The following is a 14,995-nucleotide window of genomic DNA, read 5'->3' on the forward strand; positions in this document are numbered from 1 at the left end:
ATGAACCTGGAGACCATGGCATCACTGAGGAGGCTGTACATTCTGAGGCTTGCCAAGTACTATGGAGACCCACAGTGGGGAGCAAAGAGTGTATTTAAAAGAAGTAGTGTTGTGTTCAGAAACTGCGAAGATTCCAGGCAGGTGGCAATGGCATCACTTGTCTCAGACAAGACCTTGCGGCGTGGGATCACGCATCCCTCGGTAACCATAAAACGAGGGGGCAGAGCAAGTTACTCCTACGGCAGGCAGTCGGGCTAAAAATACCCCCAGATCGTCTGCCAGCAGGAAAAAGGAGGGCGAGAGAGCCTCCTATCCCCGAGAGCCACTCCCTCCCGGCGCAGAGCATCCCCTCCAGAAGTCCTTCACGGTAACCTGAGTCGCATGGTCCGGCTTCGTTCTGGGACAGAGCTTTTGGCATATACGGATGAGCTTCCTTTGTCCAGACATGTTTTCTAGAATAAACGGGAGAGTGAGCCAGCTGGCCTTCAGAGGACCAAGCACATTCAAGGTCATAACTGTGAGAGTGAACAGAGAGAGAGACTTTCCCCAAAGCGGTCAGTCGTGTCCCGCAAGGCGCGCCTCTGCGAGAAAGATGCACGGCGGGCTCCTTTTTGTTTTTGTGGAGGTAACGCTCCCTGACTGGGAGCCAGAGGAGTGTGAATGAGAGTCTCTCAGTCACGGTGACTCCAGCTGCCCTCATTTTTCCAAGCAGGGCCCGGGAAGAGCCAGGAGGTGCTCCGTCGGAAGACTGAGAACGGCGTGAGGGAGTTCTGGTACTTCATACGCAGCGAAGTGAAGAAGCTGAGCAGCCTCAATGCGGCGGACCTACAGAGACACACTGACTTGCTGCTGCAGGACTTAGGTCACCACCAGAGGTCAGCCATGACTGGGGGCCATGCTGGGATGGGGGCCATTATAGTCAGATTACTGACTGGTCAGATACATGGATCAATAAAGGCTAAAGCTCAGGAAAGCACATTCATGTCATTAAGGGGGTGGAGGTCAACAGTGCTCAGGTCATTGAGGGGTTGGAGGTCAGTAATGGACATATTAGTAAGGAGGTGAAGGTCAGCAATGTTCAGGTCATTGGGAGGGTGGAGGTCAATAATGCGCAGGTCATTGGGAGGGTGGAGGTCAGCAATGCGCAGGTCATTGGGAGGGTGGAGGTCAGCAATGCGCAGGTCATTAGGAGGATGGAGGTCAGTAATGCTCAAGTCATTAGGAGGGTGGAGGTCAGCAATGCTCAGGTCAATTTGAGGGTGGAGGTCAGCAATGCGCAGGTCATTAGGAGGATGGAGGTCAGTAATGCTCAAGTCATTAGGAGGGTGGAGGTCAATACTTAAACACCCCTAGGTGAGGATGCTGGGTCAGACAACCCCAGATTAGCTCAGTGAAACACACTTTCTGCGATGGGTAATATTTATTTCCCATTCTTTCTTATTCTTATTTTCACATGAATTAGAAGCATTAATCATGAAAATAAACATGGCAGGTGGGAATTGTTGTAAATCACTTTGCAGGTAACATTGGCAGATACATGTCGGTACCTGGGGAATCCGGTGTGCTGTACAGTATCCGGTTTGGCTTCTAATTCCTCATGTACGGCTTCTCCCAGAAAGCCTGGCTCCCCACTCGAGGCCTAGAGAGACAAAGCCTGCGAGAGAATACTAATCAGAAGTTTCCAGAAAACATGTCTTCCGGGGAGCCGCCTTATTTGTCTGTTGATTTATTAGCTAATTGTAGCGAGGTGGTAATTGCTCCCAATTTGCTCCTGTAATCACTGTGCTGCAAATTGCCCACCCCCCACCCCCCAAAACCCACTAACAGTCACACCTCCCCTGGGTCGGCCAAGCTGCAGGAAACCAAAGCCGTCTGGTCACTCCGCATCTCCTCCCTCGGTGGGGTGGCATGAAGATGCTTTATCTTTTGGTTCCTCCACCTGCCTGCTGAGGATGGGTCGCATCCCTCAGGCGGCTGTGGGCCATTTGCCCTGCTCTCAGATGATTATCAGACACTAAGGGTGGCTGCAGCCTGCCACCAAGGGCATCTGCCCTCCACCACGTCACTCATATGACAGAAATGTGGATGCTGGACTGAACAGTCTCTCTGTGCTATGTGGTATAGAATCTGTGCTGTGTGAAGTCTCTGTGTGCTGTGTGGAGTCTCTCTGTGCCATGTGGCAGACTCTCTGTGCTGTGTGGTATAGAATCATTCTATGCTGTGTGGAGTCTCTGTATGCTATGTTGAGTCTCTCTGTGCTGTGCGGTATAGAATCATTCTATGCTGTGTGGAGTCTCTGTATGCTATGTTGAGTCTCTCTGTGCTGTGTGGTATAGAATCATTCTATGCTGTGTGGAGTGTCTCTGCTGTGTGCTATAGAATTACTCACTCTGTGCTGTGTTGTATGGAGTCTCGCTATGTTCTGTGGAATTTCACCCATGCTGTTTGGAATCTGCTGGGTCTATTTTGACCTGGCTCAACTGTAAAATCGATCTGTAAGCCGGTATTGTTTAGCCCCGGGTTCAAACTCTGACCCCTGTGGTGTCTGTGTGAATGCAGGTCCATCATGATGGACCTCTACTACCTCAGCCAAGCGGACGGCGCTGGGGACTGGCGGGATAAGGAGGCCAAGGACCTGTCCAGCCTGGTGCAGAACCGGATCACTTACCTGCAGGTACATGAGGAACCCTGCCCACCCCAGACCAGCTACTGCAACGTCTAATCCTAATTCTAAAGCAAAACAGGAAAATAAACAAACTGCAACAGAGGAGAGTATGATGGCTAGTGCATCTCTCTCCTCCTAGTGAACTGTAGATCTTTTATTTTAAGGGGCTATGGAAGATGTCTTCCCCTAACGAAGTGTTTTACAGTCCGGTCCTCAAGGACCCATAGCCGGTCCGTGTTTTTGCTCCCTCTTCTGAGCTCCCTGTCGGGTGGTCCACATTTTTGCTGTCCTGAGAGCTGGGAGGGAGCAAAAACGTGAGCTGCCTGTGGATCCCCAAGGACCAGATTGGTAAACACTGCCCTAACCTGACCCCGTCCATCACCTCAAACCCCTCTGTCCCCTTTTAAATATTAATGAGTATCGTCCTCAAATGGGTGCACGTTCATATAACTTTACATGGATTTTCGCAATAGTTTGTGACAGCAGTTCCTGTAAGTAATCAAGGTTATTTTAACAAAAGTATGTTTGACCAGGCTGAGTCATTAGGATTCTGTAGCTTTTGTATGTGGGGGGTGGGTATGGGGGGTTGTCCCAGAGCAGGTCTAAATCAGGTGACGGGCCCATCCATTCACTTAGCCAGTGCCTAATTACCAGTCATTATATGAGATAGGAACCTGTTTTCCCTCATCCAGTAGACACACATGGGCATTGATGCTCCATCCAGCTCTCAGATGTGATCCTTCTGTGACCCAGCACTTATTTTGCTTTTTATTTACTTTCCCTTCCATCCCCAGTAAGCCCCTCTTTCCTCCCCCTGCCCCCTCTCGGCCTAAAGGATCTGATTTCTGTCTTCTGTGCATAACCATTTGTGACTGGAAGGTGCCTCACATCTCGAAGATGGTGTTCTTTCTCTGGCCACTGTACATCTCATTATCTCACGGCAGCGAGGGCTGTGCTGGGGGGCTGGGGGTCTGTGGATGGTCCAAAACAGCTGAGCCCCATTCAGAGACTGCGATGAATGTGAGAATAGTAGGAGTATGTGTGTGCTGTCCTCATTAATGGCTGGGATACCCAGCCAATGGTAAATCAAGGGCAGTGACTACAAGGTGCTGTTGTGTAAAGTGCCTGGTCAGTCGGGAGCCCCCTCACAGACCCCCCATCTGTGTCAAACTCCTGTGTAAATCATGTCCGCTCAGGGGGATCTGACTGAGGCGGAAATCCAATAACTCGGTGACAGCAGCTGGGGTATGGGCTCCCGCTCTCGGGGTCAGGCTGCCCTCCCAGTCCCTCACTCCCAGGCTTGTTAGGGAGAGCCAGGCCTGGCGTCTGTGGAAGTGGGTGCTCACACGTCCGACGGGGCCCCATGAGTGATGGAGCATGGCGTATGACTGCCTCCAGTGGGGAGGCGGGGAGGGGGCACTGATATGGATCCTGTCGCTGATGAGGGATCGCTGCTCCATCTCCCAAACAGCCATCCCTAGCTCGTCATGGCCCATGAATCCCCTCTCCTCCGGAAGTCCTTCCTGGGCACAGCAGCCCTAAATCCCTGCCCACCCCGTCTCCCAGGACTTATCTGCAATCCGGTCCAGACCTGCCTTCCTTGGTCACCTGCTGCCCTGGGCATCAAACCAGACACCCTGTTATTATCTTCAGTGTCTACAGCTGTAACCTCCTGGGGGTGTGACCCACAGGCTGCTCATGCATGGCTAAAGTTCTGCCCCCCCCCCCCCCCCCAGAACCCGCAGGACTGCAGCAAAGCTCGCAAGCTGGTCTGCAACATCAACAAGGGCTGCGGCTATGGCTGCCAGCTGCACCACGTGGTCTACTGCTTCATGATCGCCTACGGCACGCGGCGCACCCTCATCCTGGAGTCGCAGAACTGGCGCTACGCCACCGGCGGCTGGGAGACCGTGTTTCGGCCCGTCAGCGACACCTGCACGGACCGTACTGGCACCTCCACGGGCCATTGGTCTGGTAAGTCCCCCCCCCCCTCCCCCATGGACCTTCTGGACAAGCCCGGTGTCGCCTGAAGCGAGTCACCTTGGCGCTCGGACTGGCAGTGACTGTCCTCCTGCTGTGACTCCTGCTCTGCCCTTTTGTGCAGGAGGTCTGTAAACCTCTCTCCGCTGATCAGAAGGAGACTCACCCATGAAATTGAGCCGGATATTCAATACTGGGGCCATAAATGGAAAAAGGAGTATGGGGGGGGGGTCACACAGGATCGTATGATGGTGACAGAGGATAAAGGTATGAAGATGTTCAGAAAGCTCATGACTTCATGTCTTTGTGGGGGGGGGGGGGGGGAATGCAAAGCAGACTCCCCCCATTTTTTTTTCGGGGGGGCGAATCCAGAAGGCCATCCTTCTGGCTCAGTGGGAGAGGGAGACCCCCATGCTCCTCGTGAGTGTTATAGCGGGGTGAGTGTTATAGCGAGGTGAGTGTTATAGCGGGGTGAGTGTTATAGCGGGGTGAGTGTTATAGCGAGGTGAGTGTTATAGCGAAGTGAGTGTTATAGCGGGGTGAGTGTTATAGCGGGGTGAGTGTTATAGCGAGGTGAGTGTTATAGCGAAGTGAGTGTTATAGCGGGGTGAGTGTTATAGCGAGGTGAGTGTTATAGCGAAGTGAGTGTTATAGCGGGGTGAGTGTTATAGCGAAGTGAGTGTTATAGCGGGGTGAGTGTTATAGCGAAGTGAGTGTTATAGCGGGGTGAGTGTTATAGCGAAGTGAGTGTTATAGCGAGGTGAGTGTTATAGCGAAGTGAGTGTTATAGCGGGGTGAGTGTTATAGCGAAGTGAGTGTTATAGCGAGGTGAGTGTTATAGCGAAGTGAGTGTTATAGTGGGGTGAGTGTTATAGCGAGGTGAGTGTTATAGCGGGGTGAGTGTTATAGCGGGGTGAGTGTTATAGCGGGGTGAGTGTTATAGCGAGGTGAGTGTTATAGCGAGGTGAGTGTTATAGCGAGGTGAGTGTTATAGCGAGGTGAGTGTTATAGCGGGGTGAGTGTTATAGCGGGGTGAGTGTTATAGCGGGGTGAGTGTTATAGCGGGGTGAGTGTTATAGCGAAGTGAGTGTTATAGCGGGGTGAGTGTTATAGCGAGGTGAGTGTTATAGCGGGGTGAGTGTTATAGCGGGGTGAGTGTTATAGCGAGGTGAGTGTTATAGCGAGGTGAGTGTTATAGCGGGGTGAGTGTTATAGCGGGGTGAGTGTTATAGCGAGGTGAGTGTTATAGCGAAGTGAGTGTTATAGCGAGGTGAGTGTTATAGCGGGGTGAGTGTTATAGCGGGGTGAGTGTTATAGCGGGGTGAGTGTTATAGCGGGGTGAGTGTTATAGCGAGGTGAGTGTTATAGCGAAGTGAGTGTTATAGCGGGGTGAGTGTTATAGCGAGGTGAGTGTTATAGCGGGGTGAGTGTTATAGCGGGGTGAGTGTTATAGCGGGGTGAGTGTTATAGCGAGGTGAGTGTTATAGCGAAGTGAGTGTTATAGCGGGGTGAGTGTTATAGCTGGGCGGCTCTGCTCTGAAGAGACCCAGCCCCCCCCCCTGCAAAAACCCTCCTCTCATATCAGACTGAAGCCACCTGGGGTGGGGGGGTGCAGCTCTGGTAGCAGTGTTTATTGGGCAGCTTTTTTCACATGCTTGCGAAGAGGGCCAGTAACCCTGTGTGCTCTCCTGTTCAGGGTGTGCGTCTGAATATTGGTTTGTTTGTAGGCTTGTTTGCTTGTTTTCTTGTTTGAGGATTGATGCCATACATAATGCATGAGATAGATGCACTGACACAACCCCAGAGCAGTAAAGTGTCCAGATAAGCCCCACCCCCTCCCCTATCCCTGTGCCCCCCATCCACAAGTCAAATTTCATTGCCGAGACAGAAATAGAGGAGAGCTAAATGTCCTGCCTCTGGAACCCCTCATGTCTTTACATCTAAAATGCTGAATCACCCGTCCAGTCAGCAGACAATGCATTCATATATTTATTAAAACTGATCAAACAAATATGGCTGTTCTTTTGTGAACAATTTTATGATAAGGAGTTGCTCAGCTAAATACTGCCCCCTACAGGCGAAGATAACGACCGGAACGTGCAGGTGATAGAGCTGCCCATCGTGGACAGCCTGCACCCACGGCCCCCCTACCTGCCCCTGGCCATCCCCGAGGACCTGGCCGACCGGCTGCACCGTCTCCACGGCGACCCATCCGTTTGGTGGGTCTCACAGTTTGTCAGATACCTGATCCGGCCTCAGGCCTGGCTGGAGAAAGAGATTCGGGAGGCTACCAGGAAGCTGGGCTTCAAGCATCCCATCGTCGGGTGAGAATCCCCCCCCCCCCCCCCGCCCCAGATGGTGCGTGGGGCCTCCACCTCCTTCAGTGTCACAGCTACATGAAATTCTGCCATTTCAGCCAAAAAATCCTTTACCATTATACCTTCCCCCCCGCCGCCCCCATTCCTCCATGAAGCATTGGGTTATTAAACCTCTAAAAGGACATGCCCGTTTCCTAACCCCACATACATTTTTGTGACGCCTCTAGAATTAATTTAGCCCCAGATCTGATTCCAGGTCCCACTTATAATAGGAGTCATTTTCTGGACCAAAAACAATAAAATGAGGCATATAAACCACATAAATAACACGAGAGTGTTTTGCATGACTATAAAGTCTGTTTAAAGGTATATATTATGTGACTCAGACTGACAGTTTTGTCATTGTAATGGAGGTTTTTTTCCAGCCACTTTTGTTCCAGGTTTCAATGTATTCAGTCTGAAGTTTCCATTTTGACTTTCAGATCACTTCCGTGACATAATGGGGTTAGGGTAGGGGGTGACAGTGTAATTGAAGGTACCTCATTATTAGTACCATCTTTTGCTTTTTACTTGAAGCACATGTTGCCACAAATGGACAACTCTTGGTTTAATTGCTTATGTTATTATGAGGCCATTTCTTTTGCAGATCGGCGGTTGCACATTCCGAAAGAGACACCAGTAGAAATTAATGAAACCCCTCAAAAATTAATTATAGTACTGAAGTAAAATTAAATAAAGCAATAACTAAAGATGTACTGCAGGTATTAATTCGTTGGTTTTTATATTCACGTCATGAATATCTCATAGGTCACAACAATGGCCGCTGATTTCTCAGCTGATTGGATGAATTAGCATTTAGCGCAGTGTGGAAAATGTGCAATATGGGGAGGTGTCTTACTTGCTGTACCCCCCAGCTGGAAGGTGACATTGCTGGGGCTGAGATGGGCACTTTTCTGCTTCTGACACATAAAGTAACCCAAAATCATGTTATTTTACAATGTGATTTTAAAAAAAAAAAAAAAAAAGGTAACAGCCATGCAACAAATTGATTTGAATTTCCAAAACTTCCCTGCAGTTGTTCGGGTTCCCATAGTAACTGGCTGCACTGCGAAGGCATCGCTTCAAATCGCATAACGACACGGAAAGGCCCGGCGGCGGATAGCTCTCCCCCCATCCCGGGAGCAAATGACTTGATGCTGTTCCCCGTGCATTTGGACTGAATCTCTGAGAAACTGCTCTGGCATTCTCAACAGAGCTCAGTCGGGGGAGGGGGGGGGGGGGGGCTCCCTGTGATCTCACTGTACTTGCAGCCCTAGAGAAAAGACCCCCGGCATCCGTGCGGGTATTGATTATTTCTGCCTGGCTGTAAGTAGCCCAGCATACCTCGGGTTTGCCAGGAATAGCCGGACATGGCTCTGGGGGAGACAAATGGAAACGACAAATGTCTGTGTGGGAACAGCGACGCAGTAGAGGACGGGCATGTGGGGGGGGGGGCACAGAGTCCCGCTTATAGAGTCCCCTGCCCCCCCAGCGTGCCCCCACCCTCTCTCTCCTCCTCCAGTCTCGCTCGGTCCTGCGGCCAGTGCCTCCGGCTCCACATTTCAATTTGAGTTTAATTTACAAAGGAAATACATGCGCTTGTTACTCGGCTGAGCGTCCTGGGGAGCCGCTGCCTGATCACGCGCCCACGCACACGCTCATGCTCCCACGCACACACACACGCATCCCCCGGTCCTTCAGGCCCACACAGGTACTGCTTAATAAGCCCACGACCCACCCTCCCTGCATGAGTGGGGTCCATCGGACCGCTCACTTCCCCAATTCCCTACCTGAATTGCTCAGCGATTGTGGAATTAGTGTGCATCTATAAAGCAGCGTACTGTGACAGACAGGGTTGAGGGTTCGATGCCATGATGTTCCCATGTCCTGGATGCTCCGTGTTTCTGAGGGAATGTCCTCATCGTAGTGCCCAGCAATGAGCAATGGATTAGTGTCCCATCCAGGGTCTGCACAGACAGTGGGCCCCCCATCCTGCATGCATGCTTGCCAAAGTGTGCCTCTTACTTGTTAAACAAGCCCCTGTTCTGCAGTTTACCTGTCATGAAGGTTAACGCCGTGGCAAACTGCAGATTGGGTATCATCCTCTCCGATGTGCATCTATTGTAGGCGCCACTGAAGCACCCAGTATGTGTTTTGACACGTTCAGGATTACTGTAATTCTCGATCTGACGGCGCCAGTGCTGTACAGAGCACAGGAAATGGTAGCAGCCAATTTCGAGAGAGATTTGTGTCTTCACATAGATGCTTCTGTGCGACGGAGAGGGCGGGGCGTCGGTGGTGAGGACATCTCGTTCGAGAGCACGTCAACGCAAATGGAAAACAGCAGGAGCCCAACTTAGATCATAACAAAGGAAATGCTTTTCGTACTCAAAGGAAGCCGGCATATTGTTGGAAATATTTCCCATTAATGTGGCGGAGAAACAGCCTTTAAATACACCGAGGATAACTGTAGATGAAGCTTTGTTATAGTCAGGGAGCGAGGGTGGGGGCAGGACGTATACGTACGTAATGTTCCCGTTTGACACCTCTATGTGATTCATGGCCTGTAATGGCCTTGGAGGGACGAGCAGTCTCTATCGAACGGAGTCAATACCGTCTAGTGAGAAGGACTGAAATCGATGTCAGCATGTGTTCAGGAAGCCACGCTGCTGATTGGCTGTGGCTCAGCGCAGGACCCCTCTCATTCTCCTGGTTTGACCCTTCTGAGTGTTACTGGGATGTGTATGGATGTATGTACCATATGTGTGAGGTCAGTCCTCTGGTTTGCAGAGAGTAATGCGTCATCGTTGCATTAAACCTCAGGCTCAGAGGTTTTAGGTGCTCTGAGTGGAGAACTGCTTTTAAGCAGGGATGGGAACCAGTACTAACCCACGGAATCCGAACTCCATCTGACCTCTGTTGGTACATGGGGGGGTGGGGGGGGGGGCCTTGTCAGATTACAACTCAGATTTTTCCCCACCTGTTTACATGGCTGAATGTTTCGGTTAAGTACTTTAATCAGATATTTTTGTTTAAGATTTTAACTGTCCGAGCCCTTAACCACTATGCCCCCTGCTGGTACCCTTTGGTAAGACGGTGTGTACTGTTTATGTGTAAAAATTCCTCATTTCTGATTTGGTGTTACACATTATCAGTGCTCTCCAGTGTCGTAGGTCAGTGTGGGTGACAGATAGATCCCTTGGCATGGTGGGTAATAGCTGGAGAGTCCTTTACATGCACAACGGTCCAGCAGGTACTGCAGCTGCCTCTCTCTGCCTCAGATGGATTTACCGTCTTCACACATAGAAGTTTAGTGGGCCGTCTTCCTGTGTCACGCCATCCCGCTCTCTCTGTGACACACAAATGCTACCCGCCTGTCACAGACATCGTGTGGGAGTGTGGGGAGGTACCTCATTCTGTCAGTCACGCGGGATCGTGATGCCACCGACCTTCCTTCCTATAGAGTACACGTACGCCGCACAGACAAGGTGGGCACAGAGGCGGCGTTCCATCCCATCGAGGAGTACATGGTGCACGTGGAGGAGCAGTTTGAGCACCTGGCCCGGCGGATGCGTGTGGACAGGAAGCGTGTGTATCTGGCCACAGACGACCCCTCCCTGCTGCAGGAAGCCAGGAGCAAGTGTGTGTCCGCCGCCCTCCCCAGTGAGGTCTGCAGCATGCCTGCGGGAGGGGTGCTCTGTGCTGAGTTTGGTGTGTCTGTGTCCATAGATACCAGGACTACGAGTTCATCAGCGACAACTCCATCTCCTGGTCTGCTGGGCTGCCCAACCGCTACACAGAGAACTCGCTGAGGGGCGTGATCCTCGACATCCACTTCCTGTCCCAGACCGACTTCCTGGTCTGCACCTTCTCATCCCAGGTATGCTGTGAAACTTATTGTGGGGGGGGGGGGGAACGGATCACCAATGTTTTTTGGAGCCTCTCCAGACAAAAAGTCTATGTTACACGGGTCTAAGTCACCCGTCCTGGGTTCAGTTCATCGAGACCTGAAGCGCTTTTATTCTGGCTGAAATCAGGGACGGATGATGGGTTGTATGGGCCCTGGGTAAAACGTTCGCGAGGCCCCCCCCCACCACCACCACCACCACCGGCACAACCGCCACAATTCAAGGGCCCTTGGCAGCCAAACACCCTCCCTATAGGGTCAGGGGCCCTTGTAGGCAGAGGATCAAAGAATGTAGGCCCTCTAAAATAGACAAACGAAAATACATTGTTGATAAGCGTTGCAAATTGTTTTGGGCTAGGGGCCCCACGGGCCCCCTGCACCCCAAGGGCCCCTGGGCAGCGGCCCCGCTGGCCCGGTCCGTAATCCGTCCCTGGCTGAAATCTTCAACTGGAAAATTCTGGAAGTAAAACGTAGTAATTAGTAGGTGTGGATGTGCAATGGATTGCCGTCATAAAGCCCAAAATATGATGATTCTGCCACCTGAGTAGCCTAGAGGCGTACAACCCCGCAGCAACCGTGAATTGGGTTTAAGATTATGACTTATTCTGCGGGGGTGGGGGGGCTGGTGATGTCATCGTGCAGGTGTGCCGCGTGGCCTACGAGATCATGCAGACCCTCCATCCGGATGCCTCCTCCTACTTCTACTCGCTCGACGACATCTACTACTTCGGAGGCCAGAACGCACACAACCAGATAGCCATATACCCGCACGAGCCGCGTGGCGCCGAGGACGTCCCGCTGCGGCCCGGCGACGTCATTGGTGTGGCCGGCAACCACTGGGACGGCTACTCCAAGGGCCTCAACCGCAAGATAGGCCGCACGGGCCTGTACCCCTCCTACAAGGTGAAGGAGAAGATTGAGACAGTGAAGTACCCCACGTACCCCGAGGCAGACAAACTGCTCCACCTCTAATGGGGGCGGGGCCACGCTACAGCCTGCACGCTCGCACGGGGGGACAAGAGACCGCTGCATCTTGAACTGAACGGACAGGATGTTACAGCGGTTTTGTGCGGGGATGAGGGGGGGGGGTGTTCCTGACCCCAGCACACAGCAGCCCCTGACCAAGATCCCTCCTCCAGCAACATCAGGGTTATGAACAAAAGGGAAGGACTAAACATCTGGCCAGACCAGCCAATCTCATGAAGGAATTGCTCTCCCAAGGAAAGTAGGATGGACTTTAGATCCATTTAGAGAACTGAGCAGGAAGGAATGTTATTTATTTGTGTGTGTGTGTGTGTGTGTGTGTGTGTGTGTGTGTGTGTGTGTGTGTGTGTGTGTGTGTGTGTGTGTGTGTGCGCGCGCACGTGGATGTTATTTTAATATCCTCCTGCACTGATCTTTTCTGACCACTCGTGCTCATTGACTGTAACTTACTCTTGTCAAACTTCCTGACCCCCCCTAACCCCCCCATCTCGCTCCTCCAAACAGGGAAGTTCTGCTGTTCACTCCAAGCCTCCATGCCCTCGCTACTTATATTCACAAATGTCACATGGCGCTGTTCCCCCTTAACTTCATGTGTCTGAGTGCGTGTGCATGTGCTGGGGGGGGGGTTTACACACGGGTTTAAAAGCAGGGTCCCCACGAAGGAAATGGCTTCTTTCTTCCTTCTCTCTGTTGCACTCTTATCCTCTCTGAGGGCGACAGGGGCCTCCAGGCCCCCGGACTAATGCAGGCATCACAGACTACGCCCCCTTCTGGGCACAATGAACAAAGCACTCAAATGTCCTGCCAGCCCCTCGTCTGTTTATCTAAATGTCTCCTCGTTTGTTTTTTTTTTTTAACTTTTTAACATATAGAAACAGCAAAGGCAGCCAAATGAAAAGTGGTAGTAATGTTAATAAGGACGCTGATCCTCTCTGTCGCCATACTGTACTCTGGTGCATCCTGGAGGGATTTTCTGTTTCTGGGCGTCGTCTTTGATAAACACAGATGAAATAAATCTGAAACCCACCAGTCTTTGTGTGTCCCTCTGTGTTTCCTAGCATTCATTACCCCCCCCCTTCATCTTCCTCCATTGGCTCAGAATCAATGCTATCAGAAACATGCAGGACACCGTCATCCACAGTGACCGGGGCTGCGCCTTGTTCCCATGATGCATAGCATGAGCTCCATGTAGCCAAGACCTCACTGCACAACATTAGGCTACACTCAGAAATGCTTGGGGGGGGGGGGGTGGATATTTCATCTTTCTTTACAATAAATGCTCTGAACACACACACGCACAAACATATACTCTGTTGCACACCAACGCTGTGTTCCTTTCACCTCGGTCGGGCGGATGACATCACACATGAGTGCAGCAGTACCAGGGACACATTTCCAAAAGCTAGATTCCTAACTTACCCGGATAACTTGTCAGATTTAATTTACCCCAGTTTAAATGGCCTATATCTTCGTTCACTTACATTTAGCCCAGACTACATTAAATCTTACAAGTTGTCCGCTTAAGCAAGAAATCCTGCTTAATGAAACGTTATTTAATTGTAAGCCATTGTTAGCAATATCGGTGGATAACGGCACATTACGCGGTATTTTGCTCATAAAACACTGTAACACAGATAGCAAATGGACAGTACTGTGTATACGACTGATTTAATGAGCCACGAAAAAAGACGTAAGTGCTACTAAACAGTATAAAACTACAGCTTTCACTTCTGTTGATAAAGGCTGCAGCCATCTTTAATTCTGAGGGTGGAGTTATGTAGATTCTTCCGAGTCAGAATTCTGACTTCAGAGGCCGTTCCGGTTGAAACTTCCGACTAGGAATTTATGAGCAAGAATCAACCCAACCCAAAGCGTCTCCCCCCACGCCTCAGCATCCCCCTGGGCATTCTAAAGGCATGAGATAACCAGAGGGTCCTTTAATTAAGGCGCCCCCCACAGGCTCCACAGCGCCCTCTGGCAGCCCTTTAAAAGGAAAACACCGCCTCTGTTGATTATTCCGCTAATTGGCCGGCGATTCCCAGCTGAGCAGGTGTTGCTTTGATTGTTCACGTGCCGACTTCACTTTCCGACACAGAAACGGAGCTGGGGAGAACCTGACGTGCGTGCCAGTCCCGTTCTGGTGCCTTAAACCAACCAAAAAAAAAACACATCTACATATGGAGTCTCCTGACAGTGACACAAATGAGTAGTGAGACCTTAATTAATTGGTTACAAGCCTACGCTGCTAGCCTTCAACGTACCATCGGAAAAGCACAATTAGTTTAAGGTGCAATTTCTGACTTGACATACTTTAATACTTTAATTTATTGAATATGCCTGGGATGTCATGGGTATCTCTAGACAGTTCATAACAATTAATGAAGGGGAAATGATTGGAATAGATCAAGTGGTCACTCTACTTATTAGAATAAAGTGAGAGATTTAGCTAAGCTGTGAACATAAATAATAGAGGATGGTGAACTGCATGCAAGGGGACATCCCTTATGGGCGGTGAATACGGAGCCTTCACACGCTGTAATCTGCAGGTTCTCCTTAAAACGAAACACAGAGAAGGGCAGAGCTGTCCTGCGAAAACAATCTCTGTGGTTGCACTCTATTTTTTTCCAGTTCGATATCTGTTTCTGCCTATGTACCTTTTTACAGTTTATCTCATGATGGGAAATGCTACCAGAGGAATATATATAGGTATCCGATCTCATGAAATGTAATCTTTCAGCAGAAAGACATTCAGTATTGTCGGTAATGGACTGATAGGGAGGATGTTTGTTTAGGTGGTTAGCAGTGAGGCCTCATCTCACTTCCGCCCAGTCAATACACAACACGATGGAGAAACCCCCCTCCCTCAGCTATAAAATAACTATGCATTTCTCAGATTTTTTTTGACAGTATAAATGAATGTATTTCGCAGTTGTCACTAGGGGGCCCTTTCATTCATACCAGATTGAATTTTTTAATGACATCAGCATCCCAAACTCATCTCTCTCCGCTGGTCACTCCAACAACCCCCCACTCCAACACCCCAACAGCCATTCTAGTCACATGACTTCTCCCTCTTTGTCATGTGACCTCTTCCTAATGACA

The 14,995-nt window shown here is 50.6% G+C and overlaps 1 protein-coding gene across 4 annotated transcripts in view; it reads left to right on the forward strand.

Annotated features, from left to right (window-relative positions):
* Positions 1-12,922, forward strand: part of fut8b (fucosyltransferase 8b (alpha (1,6) fucosyltransferase)) — a 52,471-nt gene extending 39,549 nt beyond the window's left edge. For 2 of the 4 annotated variants that reach the window (XM_048985617.1, XM_048985619.1), the window contains exons 4-10: positions 710-875; positions 2,560-2,674; positions 4,402-4,639; positions 6,723-6,969; positions 10,466-10,642; positions 10,732-10,882; positions 11,552-12,922. In XM_048985617.1, coding sequence (XP_048841574.1) covers positions 710-875; positions 2,560-2,674; positions 4,402-4,639; positions 6,723-6,969; positions 10,466-10,642; positions 10,732-10,882; positions 11,552-11,881 — 1,424 coding nt within the window. In that variant the 3' untranslated portion in view covers positions 11,882-12,922. The remainder of the gene's footprint in view (positions 1-709; positions 876-2,559; positions 2,675-4,401; positions 4,640-6,722; positions 6,970-10,465; positions 10,643-10,731; positions 10,883-11,551) is intronic. The other 2 variants (XM_048985618.1, XM_048985620.1) reach the window with 1 other exon arrangement.
* Positions 12,923-14,995: the final 2,073 nt, after the last annotated feature.

The sequence above is a fragment of the Brienomyrus brachyistius genome, chromosome 19 (assembly GCF_023856365.1).
Source record: "Brienomyrus brachyistius isolate T26 chromosome 19, BBRACH_0.4, whole genome shotgun sequence".
NCBI classification, from domain to species: domain Eukaryota; kingdom Metazoa; phylum Chordata; class Actinopteri; order Osteoglossiformes; family Mormyridae; genus Brienomyrus; species Brienomyrus brachyistius.